This window comes from Schistocerca serialis, chromosome 2, assembly GCF_023864345.2.
Source record: "Schistocerca serialis cubense isolate TAMUIC-IGC-003099 chromosome 2, iqSchSeri2.2, whole genome shotgun sequence".
Lineage (NCBI taxonomy): Eukaryota > Metazoa > Arthropoda > Insecta > Orthoptera > Acrididae > Schistocerca > Schistocerca serialis.
Window position 1 is genome coordinate 1,020,835,998 of NC_064639.1, and position 22,442 is coordinate 1,020,858,439.

The following is a 22,442-nucleotide window of genomic DNA, read 5'->3' on the forward strand; positions in this document are numbered from 1 at the left end:
CAGCATATCGGCAAGGCATTTGTCTTCATGAACAACAATTCGCCCCCGCATCGTGCGCCATTTGTATATGACTTCCTTCTGGATAACGACATCGCTCGACTAGAGTGGCCAGCATGTTCTCCAGACAAGAACCCTATATAACGTGCCTGGGATTGATTTAAAAGGGCTCTTTAGGGACGACGTGACCCACCAACCATCCTGTAGCATCGACGCGGCACCGCCGTTGAGGACTGGGACAATCTGGACCAACAGTGCCTTGATGAGCTTGTGGATAGTATGGCACGACGAATGCAGGCAAGCATCAATGCAAGAGGACGTGCTAGTAAATATTAGATTTTCCGGTATGTACAGCAATGTGGACCACCACCTCTGAAGATCTATGTTGATCTCTATTCCAATTATCTGTATAGGTTCCGGTGATGCAATACTTTCTTTGGCGTGTGTAAAAAAAAATGCTAGTGGAAAGTGACGAGAGCATAATGGATACATAGTGTGCATAATCCATATGAACACCCAGATCTGTCGCATTTACACGAAATATTAAGAAATTAAAAATTAAACGTATATCTGTTTGACATTAAGGCTGCGGATACAGGAGCAGAATGTTTCCATAACACAACACATACTGTAGTGAGACGCAGAGACCTATAGCTATGTGGCCAGTTGATAAAGAAAATTTCGCGCATATGTAGAAATATTGGAACACGTGAGGCAATACTGACCCTACGCTACGTGTTATCTTAGAAGACAGATTAAGGAAAGGCAAACCTACGTTTCTAGCATTTGTAGACTTAGGGAAAGCTTTTGACAATGTTGACTGGAATACTCTCTTTCAAATTCTGAAGGTGGCAGGGGTAAAATATAGGGAGCGAAAGGCAATTTACAATTTGTACAGAAACCAGATGGGAGTTATATGAGTCGAGGGGCATAAAAGGAAAGCAGTGGTTGAGAAGGGAGTGAGACGGGGTTGTAGTATCTCCCCGATGTTATTCAATTTGTATGTTGAGAAAGCAGTAAAGGAAAGAAAAGAAAATTTTGGAATAGGTATTAAAATCCACGGAGAAGAAATAAAAACTTTGAGGCTTGCCGATGACATTGTAATTCTGTGGTGATGGTTGAGGTAGAGAGGATATAAAATGTAGACTGGCAATGGCAAGGAAAGAGTTTCTGAAGAAGAGATAGATTTAAGCGTAAGGACGTCGTTTCTGAAAGTATTTGTACAGAGTGTAGCCATGTATGGAAGTGAAACATGGACGATAAATAGTTTGGACAAGAAGAGAATAGAAGCTTTCGAGATGTGGTGCTACAGAAGAATGCTGAAGATTAGATGGGTAGATCACATAACTAATGAGGAGGTACTGAATTGAATTGGGGAGAAGAGGAGTTTGTGGCACAACTTGACTAGAAGGAGGGATCGGTTGGTAGGACATGTTCTAAGCATCAAGGGATCACCAATTTAGTATTGGAGGGCAGCGTGGAAGGTAAAAATCATAGAGGGAGTCCAAGAGATGAATAAAAAGGATGTAGGTTGCAGTAGGCACTGGGAGATGAAGAAACTTGCACTGGATAGAGTAACATGGAGAGCTGCATCAAAACAGTCTCAGAACTGACGACCACAACGACAACAACATGTAGAAATTCAAATACTGAACTTTCTGCTGTACCTCTAAAATAATATTTTATGTGTACAAAGGGAATCTACATCTCCTGTGTTATCAGTTTCTCAGTATAACCTTTACGTTTTCATTCAAATATTAAAAACTTGGTTTTTTTACTTCTATATGTTCTCTGCTCTGCAGTACGTCTCATTAGATTTCGAGGAAAATATTCGTTAAGAAATTATTCTGTTGTACCTTATTGTCTCATATCTCATCCTGATAATGCACTGGCATTCGTTTCGTTGTATCTCATAGTTAGTACGATATTTCGATATTAAATTACCTACGGCAGATATTTCAAAGTATTCACAGTGATAAATTTGGTCACTGATCAGTTTACATATGGTGCATTTCAGCTCGCATATTGCTGTGTATGAAATGTAGCTAACATATAGAAACTATATTTGGAATTGCAAGGAATATTCCTGAAGATCCAATAATGCTGCGGTTACATAATGAAGAGCGTCTGACTGATGCAATCGGAGGCCTGTTCGGACGGAGTAGTGTTCACTCAAATCTGCCACTTATTTAATATCAATAAAAATAGCCAGTTGCTTTTGTGGCAACTTAAGTGTTAACAACGGAGATATACAACTAAATGGTATCCATTGTCTTTAAGGTACCCAGTGTCTTTAAGATTTAATGTTAAGCGGTGTGCAGATCCCTCTGAGCTTCGTAATACCTGACCGTGAAATGTGTGAATGGAAGAAAGACTTACAATGAGTAGTAAATACGTGCAAAAATAAAATTCGCAAAATAGTGATGGAAAAACTATCCAAAAGATATATCGTGTATGTTGGTAAGAGAGTCTAGTCATCCCCAATAATAACATGATAAAACCCTAAATTTCAATAATAAATGATCAACACTTCCTTAGAGGTGTCTTCTTGAGATATAAACCATGTAGAACTGATAGTGAGAGGTCATACATACTCATGGATATCTGCTAGACTGTGCCCTTCGTATCACATTTGAGATGAACATTGCTGATTTCAAGGCCTCGTCGAACGTGTTAAGCAGATTCAAGCAATCACACAGTAAAGGAAGTCACAAGAAAACGATAGCTGCTTCAAGTATAGATGTAGAGGTAACGCTATTAATTCATAGCTGGCATGAAGACGGAGGTTGCTGTAATCCCCGCATTTGCTATGTCTAATGCGGATCATAAGATTTCGTGAAAGAACTGCGAGCCAACCCCACTTTAAGATTTCGAGGCTAGAAGGGAGAGAGTCTGTTGTGCAATCGATTAATGTTGTGAGACATTCGTATACAACAACGCCAGTGATATGTATGACCTCAGGGCATATTAAGGCCAAAAGTTAAAGAAAGGATATTTAGTTGCAAAATTCTTATAATTGATCAATGAAAATCGGAAAAAATAGGAACGAATAATATTTAATATTTCATTCAAAATGGTTTCTAACCATATGCAGAAATTAAAAGATTGCTTTTGTTGCGTTCATTACTTGGATATAATGACACCTCCTTTTTGAGGAAGACAAGGAAAAGTCCGTTGATAAAACTCAGATTCCATCCTGAACAACCAATAAGCCTCTTGACAAAGAATGTTTTCGACTGTGGAAAGTATTTTTAAGGAAATGGTTGGATAATATAATTTCCTATAGCTCCGTGTCATTTCAGGTTTATCAGGAGAACACTATTCTCAGATTTCAGCCAATTGTCTATTATCATTTTCCATCGGCATGTTTTACGAATTGCTTTAAGTATGCCTGGTGTGCAGTACAGTGTGTAGAGCAACAGCCAGGACCATTTCCTACTCCACCGCCATTCTGAAAAACAAGAAATGCAAACTGCTGGTAATTACTGTGAAGTTCCCTAAAACAGTAATTTTTCTTTCGTCAGGTGTGCCTGGTTTAAGGAAAATGTTTGTTCCGTCATCCAAATGACACTTCACGTCGACTATGATGAACTAACAAAGAGGTGTTTCATCGTTAGCAAAATATACATTATTAATATATTATCATAATATCTGTGCTACACGAGCCGGTTGGGGTGGCCGAGCGGTTCTAGGCGCTACAGTCTGGAACCGTGCGACCACTACGGTCGTAAGTTCGAATCCTACCTCGGGCATGGATGTGTGTTATGTCCTTAGGTTAGTTAGGTTTAAAAAGTTCTAAGTTCTATGGGACTGATGATCTTAGACGTTAAGTCCCATAGCGCATTTCATAATAGTTCGTGTAGCAAAAACAAAATGGTTCAAATGGCTCTGAGCACTATGGGACTTAACATCTGTGGTCATCAGTCCTCTAACTCAGAATTACTTAAACCCAACTAGCCTAAGGCCATCACACACATCCATGCCCGAGGTAGGATTCGAATCAGCGACCGGAGCGGTCGCGCGGTTCCAGACTTAGGCGCCTAAAACCGCTCGACCAACCAGCCGGCTATTATGAAATGATGTATGAGCAAGAATGTTTTCATTTCAACAAATTAAAGTCACGCTTGTTGGAAGTCGTCTGTAATGTAGTATCAAACACTGCCTACAATTATTATCCTCTACTAGTCACCTTTGTAATAACTACCTCCGCACCAGCTTGGCTGTCGATACGAACTACCTAACTTTAATGATACGCTTGAAATACGCTTGTGTCACTCAGGATATTGGCTATATGCAGCGCTACGCTCTCTTTTCGCGTCCAATCGGGTGCTGGGTAGGAGGGTTTGTACAAGCTACTGGTATAAACGGTTCTTTGTGCAACAAAAACCAGCAATGTAAATTACATCAAGACCCTAACGTGCCGACAGGCATTGATATACACTCCTGGAAATTGAAATAAGAACACCCTGAATTCATTGTCCCAGGAAGGGGAAACTTTATTGACACATTCCTGGGGTCAGATACATCACATGATCACACTGACAGAACCACAGGCACATAGATACAGGCAACAGAGCATGCACAATGTCGGCACTAGTACAGTGTATATCCACCTTTCGCAGCAATGCAGGCTGCTATTCTCCCATGGAGACGATCGTAGAGATGCTGGATGTAGTCCTGTGGAACGGCATGCCATGCCATTTCCACCTGGCGCCTCAGTTGGACCAGCGTTCGTGCTGGACGTGCAGACCGCGTGAGACGACGCTTCATCCAGTCCCAAACATGCTCAATGGGGGACAGATCCGGAGATCTTGCTGGCCAGGGTAGTTGACTTACACCTTCTAGAGCACGTTGGGTGGCACGGGATACATGCGGACGTGCATTGTCCTGTTGGAACAGCAAGTTCCCTTGCCGGTCTAGGAATGGTGGAACGATGGGTCCGATGACGGTTTGGATATATCGTGCACTATTCAGTGTCCCCTCGACGATCACCAGTGGTGTACGGCCAGTGTAGGAGATCGCTCCCCACACCATGATGCCGGATGTTGGCCCTGTGTGCCTCGGTCGTATGCAGTCCTGATTGTGGCGCTCACCTGCACGGCGCCAAACACGCATACGACCATCATTGGCACCAAGGCAGAAGCGACTCTCATCACTGAAGACGACACGTCTCCATTCGTCCCTCCATTCACGCCTGTCGCGACACCACTAGAGGCGGGCTGCACGCTGTTGGGGCGTGAGCGGATGACGGCCTAACGGTGTGCGGGACCGTAGCCCAGCTTCATGGAGACGGTTGCGAATGGTCCTCGCCGATAGCCCAGGAGCAACAGTGTCCCTAATTTGCTGGGAAGTGGCGGTGCGGTCCCCTACGGCACTGCGTAGGATCCTACGGTCTTGGCGTGCGTCCGTGCGTCGCTGCGGTCCGGTCCCAGGTCGACGGGCACGTGCACCTTCCGCCGACCACTGGCGACAACATCGATGTACTGTGGAGACCTCACGCCCCACGTGTTGAGCAATTCGGCGGTACGTCCACCCGGCCTCCCGCATGCCGACTATACGCCCTCGCTCAAAGTCCGTCAACTGCACATACGGTTCATGTCCACGCTGTCGCGGCATGCTACCAGTGTTAAAGACTGCGATGGAGCTCCGTATGCCACGGCAAACTGGCTGACACTGACGGCGGCGGTGCACAAATGCTGCGCAGCTAGCGCCATTCGACAGTCAACACCACGGTTCCTGGTGTGTCCGCTGTGCCGTGCGTGTGATCATTGCTTGTACAGCCCTCTCGCAGTGTCCGGAGCAAGTATGGTGGGTCTGACACACCGGTGTCAATGTGTTCTTTTTTCCATTTCCAGGAGTGTACATCAACGGGGACAACTAAAAATGTGTAGCACGACCGGGACTCCGAAAGAACAGATACCATCTTCATATAGTTAAGGCTAACCGGTCATTGATGCACACGCATTGTCCGAACTCTTACGGGACTCAGTAAGATTGTCTGCCGCGAGTAGTGCGTGTAACTGGCAGGAGCACTACGAATATAGTGAGTTGACTTTAAATTGTGAATATGGGTCTCACGGGAAGCGTGCAAGGGATAAATCCCTGCAGTCGCACTATCCTCTGTACCCTCGGTGGCTAGCTGGACAGCCAGCACGTTTGATAAGCGTGTTCGCTCACAGAGCTGGTTGGCCTCTGAATTAAAAAACTTCATATAAAATCGAACAACTTGAATAAGAAATCACATAAATGTTTTATAGTCAAGGTGACAAGATACTTTTCATTTTTCCATTTAAAAACTTCGGTTTTTCTTTGTGCTTGAGTATTATTTCTGTGCTGTCTGCTCAGTGGCAACTGTCTTTCAGAGGACTTTGCGTACTCCATTACCAGCTTACACCCTTTAGCAAATAATACACTTGATAAACTTTTGAGCCGGCCGCGGTGGTCTAGCGGTTCTAGGCGCTCAGTCCGGAACCGCGCGTCTGTTACGGTCGCACATTCGAATCCTGCCTCGGGCATGGATGTGTGTGATGTCCTTAGGTTAGTTAGGTTTAAGTAATTCTGAGTTAGGGGACTGATGACCACAGATGTTAAGTCCCATAGTGCTCAGAGCCATTTGTACCAACCATAAACTTTTGAAAGAATTAAACCGAATGTTTGGTGGGGCTCGAACAAGGGACCCTGCTCCTGCTGTTAATGTGCTAGTAATTGCCGGAGCCGAGCGTATTTCAGTTACTTATTTAAATACTCATCTTTGCTACTGATCCTTATTATCCTCCGTAAGCCTGCCAAGAAAGAACTGTTCAGCTTAAAGAAATTATAAAGATATTTGTACCCTTTCTGTGAAGAACTACAATGGTCTTCAGCCACATATGACCCTGTTCCTTTCCTTTTATGTCAAGAGTGAATGTTACGACACCTAAACCTCTTAGAGTGTACCTGGGCACAGTGAGCACGGAGGAGAGTCCGCTGCCGTAGCTGGCGGTGACGAGCAGGTAGGCGATCAGCAGCCAGGACAGCACGTGGCGCGTGGGGCCCACGACACGTGTGTGGCGCCGCTCCACGTCCGGCGCCTGCAGCACCAGCAGGCCCAAAGAACGGAAGAAGCAGTCCTCCACCGTCGAGTACCGCCCGTCCGCAGCCCCGCCAACGCTGCCTGTACAGAAGACTACTGTGGAGTACGAAAGCAAAACAATAAACAGTAGTATTATCAAGTCATACACCAGAGACTGCAGGCACTAAACGAATTGATTGCGTGGTTAATAGGGTATCGCATTTCCAAGGGTCTGGTTGTTTAGGCAGTGAACTTCCCGTAAAGCACGCTTCTACAAATACGAACGGTAACAGATCAAGCTACTAGCAATAAGTGTGCATACTATCTTAAGCTCAAATTGATTTTCGTGTGACATTTCTAAACCTTTGATCTACTGTTATTATCGCCGAACTCCTTGCGTTAGCAATATTCCTTTAATAAAATCGGAGAGAGGTTAGTGTGGCGTAGAAAGAAGTCAACGATATTGCGACCGTACAGTACAATAAAAAACGTTGCATAATAAAGAATCAATAAAAGTGCGTGTGTGACCGATTTTAAACTTCGAAGTTTACAGTGGAGTCTAGGGCGGCTATATACCTACATATCGTGTAGAGATTTGCTGGAAACTGATTGAATGACGAGCAGGATTTAGCTGGTGGGATAAATCGATCTCATCACATTATGGATGCACTTCATTAATAAACTAATTTACGTTTGTTTAAATGCTGTGTGTGTGTTTGTGTGTGTGTGTGTGTGTGTGTGTGAGTGTGTGTGGTGGACTGATGTGTTGAATTATTCACAGGAATTCTGAGTCTGAAATATATACTGTGGAAAAGTTTCCTAAATACATTAGATCTTATAGAGATTTTAGAAGTCCCGAGACCTGTGGCACTCAAACTTCTAAACGCATCATGAAGCAACTACAGTGCTGCTATTCAGCACATATCTTTCCTCAATGAGGTCTTACTACAGACTGTCCCAGACCAGTGTGAAAACTCACACAAATGCAGTTATCATACATATTATTACTACACGTATGTACCTAAATGGATCATGCAACTCGCGTTCAGGTGTTGACTCCTAAGACGTGCTGCAATATGCGAATTTCATGGTGATTTAGAGGCAAATGTTCCAAATAATACCTACCACGAAACGGCCACTTGCTACAGAATGCACCTCGTAGTAAACCCTAAGTTTACTTACTGTCCTAATAACAGCTGATCTTTACCTCGTGGCTGGTACAGGCATTCCACAAAGTGGTTCAGATGTCGTCTGCACCATATCTAATGTCTTCAACTCGCAATCTTGTCACAGACTTTGCCACCTGTGTCTGGACTCCCACAGCATCCCATCATCAGTCATTCTTGTGTTTTTTAACCACACCTGTCATTCCGACTATATATTACTTAAGTTCAGTTCACTGAATTCATTTCATATTATTAAATAATAGGGTAAAACAGTTGTTATTTACATTCAATATTTTATGTGAAGCTATTCTTAGATAAGGTAGTGTCTGCAAGCTCTGTAATTCAATGAAAACCCCAAATATTCAATAACCACTTAAAATGTGATAAAAATTTTAACAATTAAAGGTGTACGAAATGATTAGATGTTTCCAAAGCTGTATGAGGATGCTTTATTCGCAGCTACAGGTTTCACGTCAGTATAGACTCGTATTCACGTTTATAACGGTTATATTTTTATGATGTAGATGGACCGTTATAGACTCTCAGCATTCGATAAGTTATCTTTTTCGCTACTGGTAGCCTGCATGAACTGCTTTAACCACATCGGCCTTTTTACAATACGGCGGATGCAAGCAGATCATACTGGATTTTAATTTTACTTTTATCGCTTTTATACAGCTGGTGTCTACCGAATCCTGTAATACATCCTGCGAGGTGCTATCTGGCCTGCCTCGTTCAGTAGTCATGCACTGTACACTTCTGGCAAAACATCTTTGGGGTGTACTCAGTTTTATTGTGACAAATCACCAGTCTTGTTTGACTCTTAGCGTGAATAACTTCCCGAAGGCTGTGAGTCCGTAACGGTCCATCTACATCACGCAAATACAACCATTATGATCCTGGAGATGTGTCTATACTGACGTGTAACAGTTAGTGGCGAATATAACACCTTCATATAGCTGTGTAGCTTTCGGAAGCACCTCATCATTCCCGACTTCTTTACTTTCTGAAATTTTTATCGTAATTTAAATGGTTTCGGGAGTTAAAAATTCTTTCTTGTTATTCACAATGTCATTGAGCTGTTGTTGTCCTCCCAGAGAACTGTTTCTATAATTCATCCTTAAATTTCTACAAACTGGTTACAGATTATTAAATATGCTCTAGACTGATCTTGAATACATGCGCACTCATATAGTTGATCTCTTTCTGCTGCAGAGTTCACCCCTTGAAGTCTATGTGGGGGTTCATTTGGGTCTAACCATTCTGTAAATGTTTTTCAGTATTTCTTGAGAAAAGAAAAACATTATCTCCGTCAATGGTTAGTAAATTTATATCCGTGATGTACCATCAATCTGTACCACTCTAATCAACATGTTGTCCAGAAGCGAAATAAAATATGTAGGGCAAATGTTCTTTCAGCAAGGGGAAATTAAACAGTATGATTGCCTCTGATGAAAATATATTCGTTATAAAAATACGAACACCTGTATGTCTTCTTCTGATGGCACTTTATATCTTTTAGTAGGTAATCCCTTCGTCTCCTGAACATCTACTCAAAGACGTACCACAGTGTATCATTCAAGTAAACACGACGTTATTAAAAACGTAACGCAAAATTAACATTCTCTTTCCTGTACTAGCACACTGTGTAGGTATCCAGGGTGTCGTAACTCGCTCACTTGCTGGAACTAGAAGTAAACAAATGGAAACACAAGGATTATGCACTCCGGCCATTCAGTAGACCATTTTAGATTGACGGTTTGTGTGAGTACATGTACACCACTAACAGAAGGTAGACATGGCTCTTATTTCTGGAGATAAAGTTAACAGAACTAATACTCCGATGTAATTATCATATTTACAAAACCGATACAGTATGATAATGTAGCAGTTTTAAGGAAGACATATAGCAAAGGCAGTAATTGATAAAAAAATAGCATTATCATAACTTTTCTATTATTATGACATAAGCAGAAGAACTCCGCAGAGACCGATATTCCGTCCAGAACCCACCTTCCCGCCGCTTCAGGAAATAGGACGTTTCAACAAAGGCAACGCAATGGTTGTGGAACTCGTCCAGACGAAGTCACCAAAGGTAATTTTGTCGCATCTTTTGCAATTAATTCACCCGTGAGTGCACGTAAGCTTCAAAAGAAGGTTGCCACTCTTTTACTTGTTCCCCTTGATGAAACCTTGATCTTATTTACTGAAAAACGGAACAAGAAAATCTCTAAGCTTTACAGTCATACGCTAAAATCAACTTTTTTTCTTCAATGTCAACTATTTTGAACAATTGAATGGAGTGGCTACGGGAAGTCCATTATTTCCCATGGTCGCCAATTTGTTTTCGGATGTGTTTTGAAGACAGGGCTCTGAGGAAGGCATTTTTAAAACCTTACTGTTTTTGGAGATATGTCAACTACACGTTTATGGTGTGTCACATGGAACAACGCTTTGAACGATTCCATGAATCGTTTTAATTACCGTCATCCCAGCATGAAGTTCACAACGGAGATGGAAACTGATGCACAGCTGCCGTTTGTAAACGTAATGGTGTACAGCAGATGTGCTCAGTCTTTTTCGGCATGTAACTTAGTCCATTCAGAGATCTAATGACAAACATTCAAATAGGTTTAAGTACAAAAGGGCACTATACCCTAAATTAACTGTATTCATTATACAAAATACATGAAAGTTGATTATCTCTCCATGAAAAGTTGTGGACCTACCACTCACTTTTCAAGAAATCACGACAGTAGTAAAGAAAAATATATACCAACATAAATGTTGAAAACAGTTTACTGAGCTACTTGTCATTGCATATCATCGGAAAGGTTATTATAATCCAGTGAATCACCTGTCAGAGCCGACTTCTCATCGTCTGAAAGATGAGAATCAGTTTTTTATACACTTACACTTCACTATGTTCATGGTTAAAAACGGTGCCTCACATAGAGAAACTGATGCAAAAACGATAAATAGTTGCCGCTTACACAAATTTAGGGTAAGTTTTTAACTCACTAATCTCCAAAAGGTATCTTCATTGTGCTCTGGATTTAAGGAAACGTCATTTTTAAATCGAATTATTCCCTCTTCAGGTTCAGTCTCGCTCATTTTACTAGAAATGTCTTTCACATCCACTTTTTGGGAAGGATGAGTTATAGAAGCTAGTACAGGATCTATTGCATTGAGACTGAAAAAAAAAACGGTTTTCAAAATCTGTTTTCAGTGCTGTCGGGTTGGCCGTTTATTCCTTCGCTGCTTCTTGATCCTGCGATGTTTGTTGATCCGATAGTTCTAACTGCATTTCAGGAAAGTGTTTCACATTTCATTTCCGTAACTGTGCTATCCAATGGTCAAATTTCCGCATTAAATACTTTACAGAAGAGATAGCAGTTACGGCGGTTTGGCTTTTTAATCGAAATTCCTTGTTTACCTGATTTACTTTAATTGGCATGTCATTTACAACTGCCAGATCCAAAAGTCAGCTGAAATCACATAGTGTTGGTGTAATCTTCCTCTCTTTCAGACACAAAAGATTTTGTCGCTTTCAGTTGTTCTCTAAGTATGTTTAGAACCATGTCCCCGCTCAGCCATCGAACTTCGGTGCGCAATAGAAGGTCTCCATACAGGCTATCCAATTCGACTAATAACACTTCCTTCTCTGTGGTAATTTCGAGTTAACAGAATTCACATTTTTTCTGGCATTACCCATAATATGTATCATTTTCAGTGTTGTGCTGTTGTGGTCTTCAGTCCTGAGACAGGTTTGATGCAGCTCTCCATGCTAATCTATCCTGTTCAAGCTCCTTCATCTCCCAGTACCTACTGCAACCTACAACCTTCTGAATCTGCTTAGTGTATTCATCTCTTGGTCTCCCACCACGCTGCCCTCCAATGCTGAATTTGTGATGCCTTGATGCCTCAGGACATGTCCTACCAACCGATCCCTTCTTCTAGTCAAGTTGTGCCACAAACCTCTCTTCTCCCCAATCGTATTCAATACCTCCTCATTAGTTACGTGATCTACCCACCTAATCTTCAACATTCCTCTGTAGCACCACATTTCGAAAGCTTCTATTCTCTTCTTGTCCAAACTATTAACTGTCCAAGTTTCAATTCCATACATGGCTACACTCCATACAAATATTTTCAGAAACGCCTTCCTGACACTTAAATCTGGATTCGCTGTTAACAAATTTCTCTTCTTCAGAAACGCTTTCTTTGCCATTGCCAGTCTACATTTTATATCTTCTCTACTTCGACCATCATCAATTATTTTGCTCCCCAAGTAGCAAAACTTACTACTTTAAGCATCTCATTTCCTAATCTAATTCCCTCAGCATCACCCGACTTAATTCGAATACATTCCATTATCCTCGTTTTGCTTTTGTTGATGTTCATCTTATATCCGCCTTTCAAGACACTGTCCATTCCGTTCAACTGCTCTTCCAAGTCCTTTGCTGTCTCTGACAGAATTACAATGTCATCGGCGAACCTCAAAGTTTTTAGTTCTTCTCCCTGGATTTTATTACCTACTTCAAATTTTTCTTTTGTTTCCTTTACTGCTTGCTCAATATACAGGTTGAATAACATCGGGGAGAGGCTACAACCGTGTCTCACTCCCTTCCCAACCACTGCTTCACTTTCATGCCCCTAGAATATTATAACTGACATCTGGTTTCTGTACAAATTGTAAATAGCCTTTCGCTCCCTGTATTTTACCCCTGCCACCTTTAGAATTTTAAAGAGAGTATTCCAGTCAACATCGTCAAAAGCTTTCTCTAAGTCTACAAATGCTAGAAACGTAGGTTTGCCTTCCCTTAATCTTCCTTCTAGGATAAGTCGTAAGGTCAGTTTTGCCTCATGTGTTCCAATATTTCTACGGAATCCAAACTGATCTTCCCCGAGGTCAGCGTCTACTAGTTTTTCCATCTGTCTGTAGAGAATTCGCGTTAGTATTTTGCAGCTGTGACTTATTAAACTGATAGTTGGGTATTTTTCACATCTGTCAACACCTGCTTTCTTTGGGACTGGAATTATTATATTCTTCTTGAAGTCTGAGGGTATTTCGCCTGTCTCATATATTTTGCTCACCAGATGGTAGAGTTTTATCAGGACTGACTCTCGCAAGGCCGTCAGTAGTTCTAATGGAATGTTGTCTACTCCTGGGGCCTTGTTTCGACTCAGGTCTTTCAGTACTCTGTGAAACTCTTCACGCAGTATCGTATCTCCCATTTCATCTTCATCTACATCCTCTTCCATTTCCATGATATTGTCCTGAAGTACATTGCCCTTGTATAGACCCTCTATATACTCCTTCCACCTTTCTGCTTTCCCTTCTTTGGTTAGAACTGAGTTTCCATCTGAGCTCTTGATATTCATACAAGTGGTTCTCTTTTCTCCAAAGTTCTCTTTAATTTTCCTGTAGGCAGTATCTATCTTACCCCTAGTGAGATAAGCCTCTACATCCTTACAATTGTCCTCTAGCCATGCCTGCTTAGCCATTTTGCACTTCCTGTCGATCTCATTTTTGAGACGTTTGTATTCCTTTTCGCCTGCTTCATTTACTGCATTTTTATATTTTCTCCTTTCTTCAATTAAATTCAGTATTTCATCTGCTACCCAAGGATTTCTACTAGCCCTCGTCTTTTTACCTACTTGATCCTCTGCTGCCTTCACTACTTCATCCCTCATAGCTACCCGTTCTTCTTCTACAGTATTTCTCTCCCCCATTCCTGTCAATTGTTCCCTTATGCTGTCCCTGAAACTCTGAACAACCTCTGGTTTAGTCAGTTTATCCAGGTCCCATCTCTTAAATTCCCACCTTTTTGCAATTTCTTCAACTTGAATCTTCAGTTCATATCCAATAGATTGTGGTCAGAGTCCACATCTGCCCCTGGAAACGTCCTACAATCTAAAACCTGGTTCCTAAATCTCTGAATTACCATAATATAATCTATCTGATACCTTTCAGTATCTCCAGGATTCTTCCATGTATACAACCTTCTTTTATGATTCTTGAACCAAGTGTTAGCTATGATTAAGTTATGCTCTATGCAAAATTCTACCAGACGGCTTCCTCTTTCATTTCTTAGCCCCATTCCATATTCACGTACTATGTTTCCTTCTCTCCCTATTCCTACTGTCGAAATCCAGTCACCCATGACTATTAAATTTTCGTCTCCCTTCACTACCTGAATAATTTCTTTTATCTCATCATACTTTTCCTCAATTTCTTCGTCATCTGCAGAGCTAGTGGGCATATAAACTTGTACCACTGTAGTAGGAATGGGCTTCGTGTCTATCGTGGCCACTATAATACGTTCACTATGCTGTTTGTAGTAGCTTACACGCACTCCTATTTTTTTATTCATTATTAAGCCTACTCCTGCATTACCCCTATTTTATTTTGTATTTATAACCCTGTAAAAATCTTGTCGTTATACAGTGTGTTCCAGATGAAAATTGTATGCAAGTTTTCTTTTATACTGAAATCCGATAACATCAGTTTTATCAAAATCATAAGTTAATGTGGTAAGCAAGGATTCAGTAGCTGCTATAAGGCCCTCCTTAACAAACGTGCATCGTCAAAAGATTCTACATGTTTCATTAGTACTTCTGCTACACGAAAAGATACCATATTTGATGAAAGAGTTTCTTGAGCGGGCTTAACAAGAAACGACGGTTACGATTGAAATTTAATTTTTAGATTGGAAAGATCCTTCCTCCTAAACTCACTATCAAGGGCTGCTTCTGATTCGAAGTATTTCTGAACTGGTCTAAATTAGCGTTCTATATTTTTCTTTTTAGTTATGCTAAAGTAGCAATATGCAGGGTGATAAATAGTAGAACTGATAAACTCCAGGGACGGATTCCCGACTGGAAATGGGGTTGGGTTGATTTGAGGGAGGAGACCAAACTGCGAGGTCATCGGATTCGGGAAGGATCGGAAAGGTAGTCGGCCGTGTTGCTTTCACAGGAACCATCCCGGCATCTGTCTGAAGCGACTTAGGGAAATCACGGAAAACCTAAACAAGGATGGCCGGACGCAGGATATAACCATCGTCCACCCGATTGCGAGTCCAGTGTGATAACCACTGCGCCACCTCACTCGGTGGGAAATGGGGGAAAAAAGGTCCTATGAACATGTATCTGGAAATGTATCGCAGCCACGGTAGATGCCGCTGACCAATGAGAATACCTCTCACCAGGTTTCGTGTGTTCCGTGTGTGTTGCAGGCTGTGTGATTCACGTAGCTTAGAGAAAGCAGCAGCGGGGTCCGGCATTCATGTCGGAAACAAGCAAAGATGGTGTTTGTGTACAGCCAGGCAGACGGAAACGGTCGAGAGCCAGCACGGCTGTATCAGAACAAGTACCCTCACAGACATCAACCACAACACACAACATTTGAAGCCCTTTTTCGTTGTTTATGTGATCGTGGGTCCTTTCAGGTAGACGTGCAGATTTTGAAGACGTTCTGCAGAATATTGAAACGAACCCTATTATAAGCTCCAGACAAGTGGCCGGTCAGCATGATGTAAGCAAAAGTACGATTATGTGTTTGCTGGATCATAAGCAAACGTGAGCGCGTGCGTTGCATCGCATGGAGGTCTCTTTGAACATCTGTTGTGACGAGGATGCGATGCAGCTCTGTACTGTGTTCCGGGATAATTTGCTGTTGCTGCCCGAACACCGACTATATCCGGACACGCGTTCATGGAATCTTGTTTCCTCCATTTCTAGTCAGGATTCCGTCCCTGCAGTTTGTCGGTTTTATTCTTTTGGCATTCTATTGACTAGTGCTTTAGGTCGACAGATCCACTGGTTGTGGCAGTGGGACGGGCGGCGAATCTGCAACCAGAGGGAAGGTCACATGGGGGCGCGATTCAAGGTCTGCCTTAGTGGCCAGCATCCTTAGTCAGTTCCGGAGTGGCAGTCAGATGTGAGCAAGGGCAGTAGTGTCTTCGGGGCTGGCGCGATGCTTAGCCAGCAGCTAGGCTTCAAGCGCTAGTCTGTGCTGTTCCGACGTACCAATTGCTCATGTTTGGCCAGTGAATATCGGCCGGTGGAAAACTGTTACACCATGACGGTTGAAACCTGTGCTTCAAGTTCGAATATCTGAAGGAAAGCTAATTCCGCTGTGGCGGCGGGATCAGTCACTCAGTTCCGATCATTGATCGTAACGACTCTTGTTTAATTACGGCCTGTTTAGTCCTGAATGACAGCTGTATGACGGAAGTACACGTTTGCTAGCGGTCACGGTTATCTGGAGGCTTGACTTCCTCATAGATTCTCAGAAATGACGATGAGCGTTTTGCTTTATACCATATTGTTTTGTAATAAACTTGTCAGAAGCACAGTAGTGCCAGTGAATTTGTTACATTAGATCGGCTATTAAGTGATTTCTTATCCTTACTTTGTTATTAGTCTTACAGTATTTGTGGAGCTGCAAGAAAAAGTCGGGTTGTGCTAACTGTGGGTGCTGTGCAAGTGGCAATGGTGTATGTAGTTTAAGTCATTTCTACGACATGGTAATTAGATATTTATTTATTGTGCCTTGTTGTACCTTGTGTGCACAAGTGGTCCCTTAAACTCGAGATTCTCTCTTTTGTGTACGGGTAGGTTTATTTTTTTATTTTTGTTCGTCTGTCTTCCGTTTATTACAGACTGGTGTCTCTTATAATTCTGCCATCGGTTGCTTTCTATAAATTGCTATGGTGTACATTTGGAGGGAAGTTGCTGCTAAATTCATTGTATCATTTTATTGATATCGGTCACCAGTTTTTTTCTGTAAGTGTAAGACTAAATCTGGTGGTGTGTAGTTGCCGTTTAACTCACTGGCTCATTTTGTTAAAGCCTGCCAACAGTTGTTTTTCTTGAACTGTAATACTAATTTTTGGTAGCAGCTCCTGTTTCAATGCTCATGTGCTTGTGTTATTTAAATTCCCTGAACAATTGTTTTTGTTGAAGGTTTTTTTTTCTTTAATCGTGCCACCGGTATTCCATGTATAGTCATATTAATGAAAGATAGAAAATTGAGCAGTTCATTTAAACTTGACTTTAATTATTGTGATACAAGACGTTACCACTCAGCACCAGCTCCCTACCACTTTCAGATTGATGCGACACAGATAGTCGCTGCTTTTCGTTATTGTGACTGTGTTTTAAATTAATCAGTCGAAAATGGACAGGCAGACAACATTGTAAATACAGCCAACAGTTAACCATTAAGTAAAATTTTGGAAACTGTTTTATATAACATTGGGAATAACTGTCGTTGATTCGGTCGGCAGAGGTACTGGACAGCGCTTCTTCTTTTTTTCCCGCTTCAACGACGGGGCGTTGTACATTCACCCGCACTAGTGGGCAGAAGCGACGGATTCTGGCGCACGCAATGTTGTTTTTCCGCGGCGTATAAAAGGGACGCGTTAACTCGTATGAATTAGTTCCAGCGAGATTACTAAACAGTGTTCTCACTTGAAGATGGCGTCCAGATATACCGCTTAAATAGTGCATCTAGATGATTGGATGGTCCAGTTGGAGACCTGACAAGAGTATCACAACCAGTAGTACTCTACTAACAGATATGAGACCCTTAACGTTCTTCCAAATACACTCCTGGAAATGGAAAAAGGAACACATTGACACCGGTGTGTCAGACCCACCATACTTGCTCCGGACACTGCGAGAGGGCTGTACAAGCAATGATCACACGCACGGCACAGCGGACACACCAGGAACCGCGGTGTAGGCCGTCGAATGGCGCTAGCTGCGCAGCATTTGTGCACCGCCGCCGTCAGTGTCAGCCAGTTTGCCATGGCATACGGAGCTCCATCGCAGTCTTTAACACTGGTAGCATGCCGCGACAGCGTGGACGTGAACCGTATGTGCAGTTGACGGACTCTGAGCGAGGGCGTATAGTGGGCATGCGGGAGGCCGGGTGGACGTACCGCCGAATTGCTCAACACGTGGGGCGTGAGGTCTCCACAGTACATCGATGTTGTCGCCAGTGGTCGGCGGAAGGTGCACGTGCCCGTCGACCTGGGACCGGACCGCAGCGACGCACGGATGCACGCCAAGACCGTAGGATCCTACGCAGTGCCGTAGGGGACCGCACCGCCACTTCCCAGCAAATTAGAGACACTGTTGCTCCTGGGGTATCGGCGAGGACCATTCGCAACCGTCTCCATGTAGCTGGGCTACGGTCCCGCACACCGTTAGGCCATCTTCCGCTCACGCCCCAACATCGTGCAGCCCGCCTCCAGTGGTGTCGCGACAGGCGTGAATGGAGGGACGAATGGAGACGTGTCGTCTTCAGCGATGAGAGTCGCTTCTGCCTTGGTGCCAATGATGGTCGTATGCGTGTTTGGCGCCGTGCAGGTGAGCGCCACAATCAGGACTGCATACGACCGAGGCACACAGGGCCAACACCCGGCATCATGGTGTGGGGAGCGATCTCCTACACTGGCCGTACACCACTGGTGATCGTCGAGGGGACACCGAATAGTGCACGGTACATCCAAACCGTCATCGAACCCATCGTTCTACCATTCCTAGACCGGCAAGGGAGCTTGCTGTTCCAACAGGACAATGCACGTCCGCATGTATCCCGTGCCACCCAACGTGCTCTAGAAGGTGTAAGTCAACTACCCTGGCCAGCAAGATCTCCGGATCTGTCCCCCATTGAGCATGTTTGGGACTGGATGAGGCGTCGTCTCACGCGGTCTGCACGTCTAGCACGAAAGCTGGTCCAACTGAGGCGCCAGGTGGAAATGGCATGGCAAGCCGTTCCACAGGACTACATCCAGCATCTCTACGATCGTCTCCATGGGAGAATAGCAGCCTGCATTGCTCCGAAAGGTGGATATACACTGTACTAGTGCCGACATTGTGCATGCTCTGTTGCCTGTGTCTATGTGCCTGTGGTTCTGTCAGTGTGATCATGTGATGTATCTGACCCCAGGAATGTGTCAATAAAGTTTCCCCTTCCTGGGACAGTGAATTCTCGGTGTTCTTATTTCAATTTCCAGGGGTGTACGTGTAAGTCAAAACTTGGAATGTGGCTCTACGGAATTTAACTCGCCCAGGGGATCTGTAAATAAACGAGAACGTACCATATCAAGGATCTTAGCAGTGAAAATGACCACTTCGACTCTGAAGAGTGAAATTATTTTAATGTTAAAATGTCCTGATTAATGTACAATCAGTTAGTTAGCATTCAACGCTCACTAGAGCACACTATTTTAAATTTAGACTGCGGTATTCTCAAGAAGACCAATACACTTGGGCGGCTTCTGACTTCAGTCAAACGCAATAGAACGGAAAATGCAGAAACAGAGCAGTGAAACACCATCAGACTTGCAGGCCTCAGTAAACAAAACCGACCCGCCGGTAAACAAAACCGACCTGCCAGTAACCTTGCGTCTAGTGTTGTCGTTCTCCAATTCGACGGCCACCAGCTTGCTCCGTTCCTTGGTCGCCAATTAGATGCGTCGCCAGCCGCGAAGAAACCTTCCACACTTGCAACTCTGTCTTGTTTCGCTGCCGTCTTGCTCATCTCCGCGTCCCAGGCGTCACTTCAACTGATAGCTGAGGCTGCTCCCTCCCTCCCTGCATGCTGTGGCTCCACTCAAGGACCTTACTTCTTTCTCTCGCAATCAGCGACAGAGCAGCATGCAAATTTTGCTAATTTAGTGCTCCTTGATGAGCGGACCTGGATCTACAAAGACCACGAATATCACAGCACACCATTTTTCTCTGCATCAACAGCTTCATGGCAATAATTTTCAGTCCGGGTCACGGTGAGGTGGTGTTTCTGTAGAAGATTGTTTACGAATTATGCATCATGCACAACCCATGGGGAACTGAGGATTCGCTGCCTGGTTGGAAGACATCGATAAACTATGATCTTGGTCTGTCAGTGTGTGGTGCAGGAGTTTCAAGAATTTTGTCATTGATTGCTGTTTTATTGAGGGTTCTCCAAGGAGCCACAAGTATTTGTAGCTATTCAGAGGCATCTCCTTGGACGTTAGCCATTCCATTTAATACCAACGTGAAATTGTTGCGCCCATGTCGCATAGATAATTTTAGCCGTTTATAAAAGAATATCTGGAGACCGCAGAATAGGTCTTTCAAAAAATGTAAAACGATTTGCACACATTACACCTGCATTTCAATGTAGACTTACATGACTACTTTCCTTTGCGCACTTAAGTGCCTGGCAGAGCATTCACACAACCACTTTCCCACTGTTTCTCTACCGCGCCACTCTCGAACAGCGCGCTGGAAAAACGAACACTTAAACTTTTCCATATGAGCTCTGATTTCTCAGATTTTATTACACTGGTCATTTCTCAGTATCTACTTGCACAACAGGGTATTTTCGCATTCGGAGGGGAAAATTAGGGACTGAAATTTCGTGAAAAATTCTCGTTCCAACGACAACCGTCTTGGTTTTTAATGGCTGCCACCCCATCTCGAACATCATATCCGAGACATTCTCACCCCTGTCTCGAGGTAATACAGATCAAGCAGAACTAATTCGATGCTCTCCGTCAGTCACTTTTGGTGACGATCCCATGCGGACGAGCGTAATTCAGGCAGACCTTTTAGTGCGTTTGTTGAATCTTCTAAGTATTCTCCCAATAAAACGTAATTTTTGTTTCACTTCAATAACCTAATTATCTATGTGATCTTCCCACTTTAAGTTGCTCTTATTTTTAGTTCTTGTGTATTGAGTAGAACTGACAGCATATATTTGTGCGATTTGTCTTTTAACCCAAATTTATGGATTTCTTTTAGTAGTCATGTGGATGACCTCACACTCGATTATTATTTATGGTCAGATGCCACTTTTTGCACCATACAAGTATTTTATTGAAATCATTTTTCAATTAGTTTTGATTTTATGATAACTTTACTAGATGGTAAACACTGTAACAGAGTTGCTCAGATTGTCTCATAAACTGTTTACTTACACCTATAGCACTTAGCAGGAGAAGGCCAGACCTCCGGTCAGTTATTACGAACTGTGACATTTCTGATAGGAAATCACAAATCCAGTCGCACAACGGGAACTATACTCCTAAAGCAAGCAGTTTGATTAGACACACCATATGAGTAACGGTATCAAAAGCCTTCTGGAAATCTAAACATAAGGAAACAATCTTAGATCCCCAGCCGATAATACTCATTACTTCATGAGAATAATGACTGATATGCGTTGCACACGAACGATAGTTTCTGAATTGATGCACGCTATGCGTCAATAGACTGTTTTCTTTGAGGCAAGTCATATTGTATGAACAGCGTATACGTTCCAAAATCCTTCTGCTAATCGACGTCTGTAATATGGGTCTGTAATTCAGCGAATTACTGTTTCCCTTTTCGAGTATTGGTGAGACCTCTGCGACTTTCCAGTCATTAGGTACTAATATTTCGCCGATTGAGTATGGAGCTGTTGTATCTACATACTCTGAAAGAAAGCTAACTTGTATACATTCTTGATAAGAAGACATAATTTGGTTAAATGAGTGTAGTTGCTTCATTGCACTATGGATATTTACTTATAAGTTACTCATTTTGGCAGCTGTTCTTGATTCGAATTCTCGAATATTTATTTCGCCAATTCTGGCGAAGAAATGTCGGTAAATCTTATTTAGGGATCCACTGTTAACATTACAGACACAGTGAAGGTATTGACTTTGTCTTGCCGCTGGTGTACTTTCAGTGTGCGGTTTGCAGGAGGGGATGGTGGGGGATTTCCGCCCCTCAGCATCAGACCATCCCATCCTCTGGTTTTAGTTTATGCGTCCCAACCTGGGATGTTTATTTCCCACGCACTGGAGTAAAACTTTACGGATAATTTAAATTTGTGGAGCCGAACACTGAAAGTTGTTAATACAGTCTTACTATTAATACTATTAATATGTTTGTTTATTAATTTTGAAAAAGTGTTATGTAGTAGGCAAGCATTTCAAACCGATAAACGTATTTTCTGATGAAATAAAAAAAAACTCGTAAAACGTTGGGAAAACTGCATTGAAGTCCAGGGAGGTTACGTAGAGAAATAACGCATGTTTCAGTTTTCTATCATCAGAATAAGTACAGCTTTTCACAAATGTGCCTTTACTTTTTGAATTCTCCTCATATACCTGTATGTAGATGATTTTGTAAATAAGCTTTACCTATAATGTACTTTTAAAGATATAACAAGGGATGGCTTT

The 22,442-nt window shown here is 42.8% G+C and overlaps 1 protein-coding gene across 1 annotated transcript in view; it reads right to left on the reverse strand.

The window, feature by feature from the left end:
- The window catches only part of LOC126456602 (glutamate receptor ionotropic, kainate glr-3-like), a 199,120-nt gene that overhangs the window by 142,852 nt on the left and 33,826 nt on the right, over positions 1 to 22,442 (reverse strand). Inside the window, exon 4 of the mRNA XM_050092347.1 lies at positions 6,934 to 7,165. Coding sequence (XP_049948304.1) covers positions 6,934 to 7,165 — 232 coding nt within the window. The remainder of the gene's footprint in view (positions 1 to 6,933; positions 7,166 to 22,442) is intronic.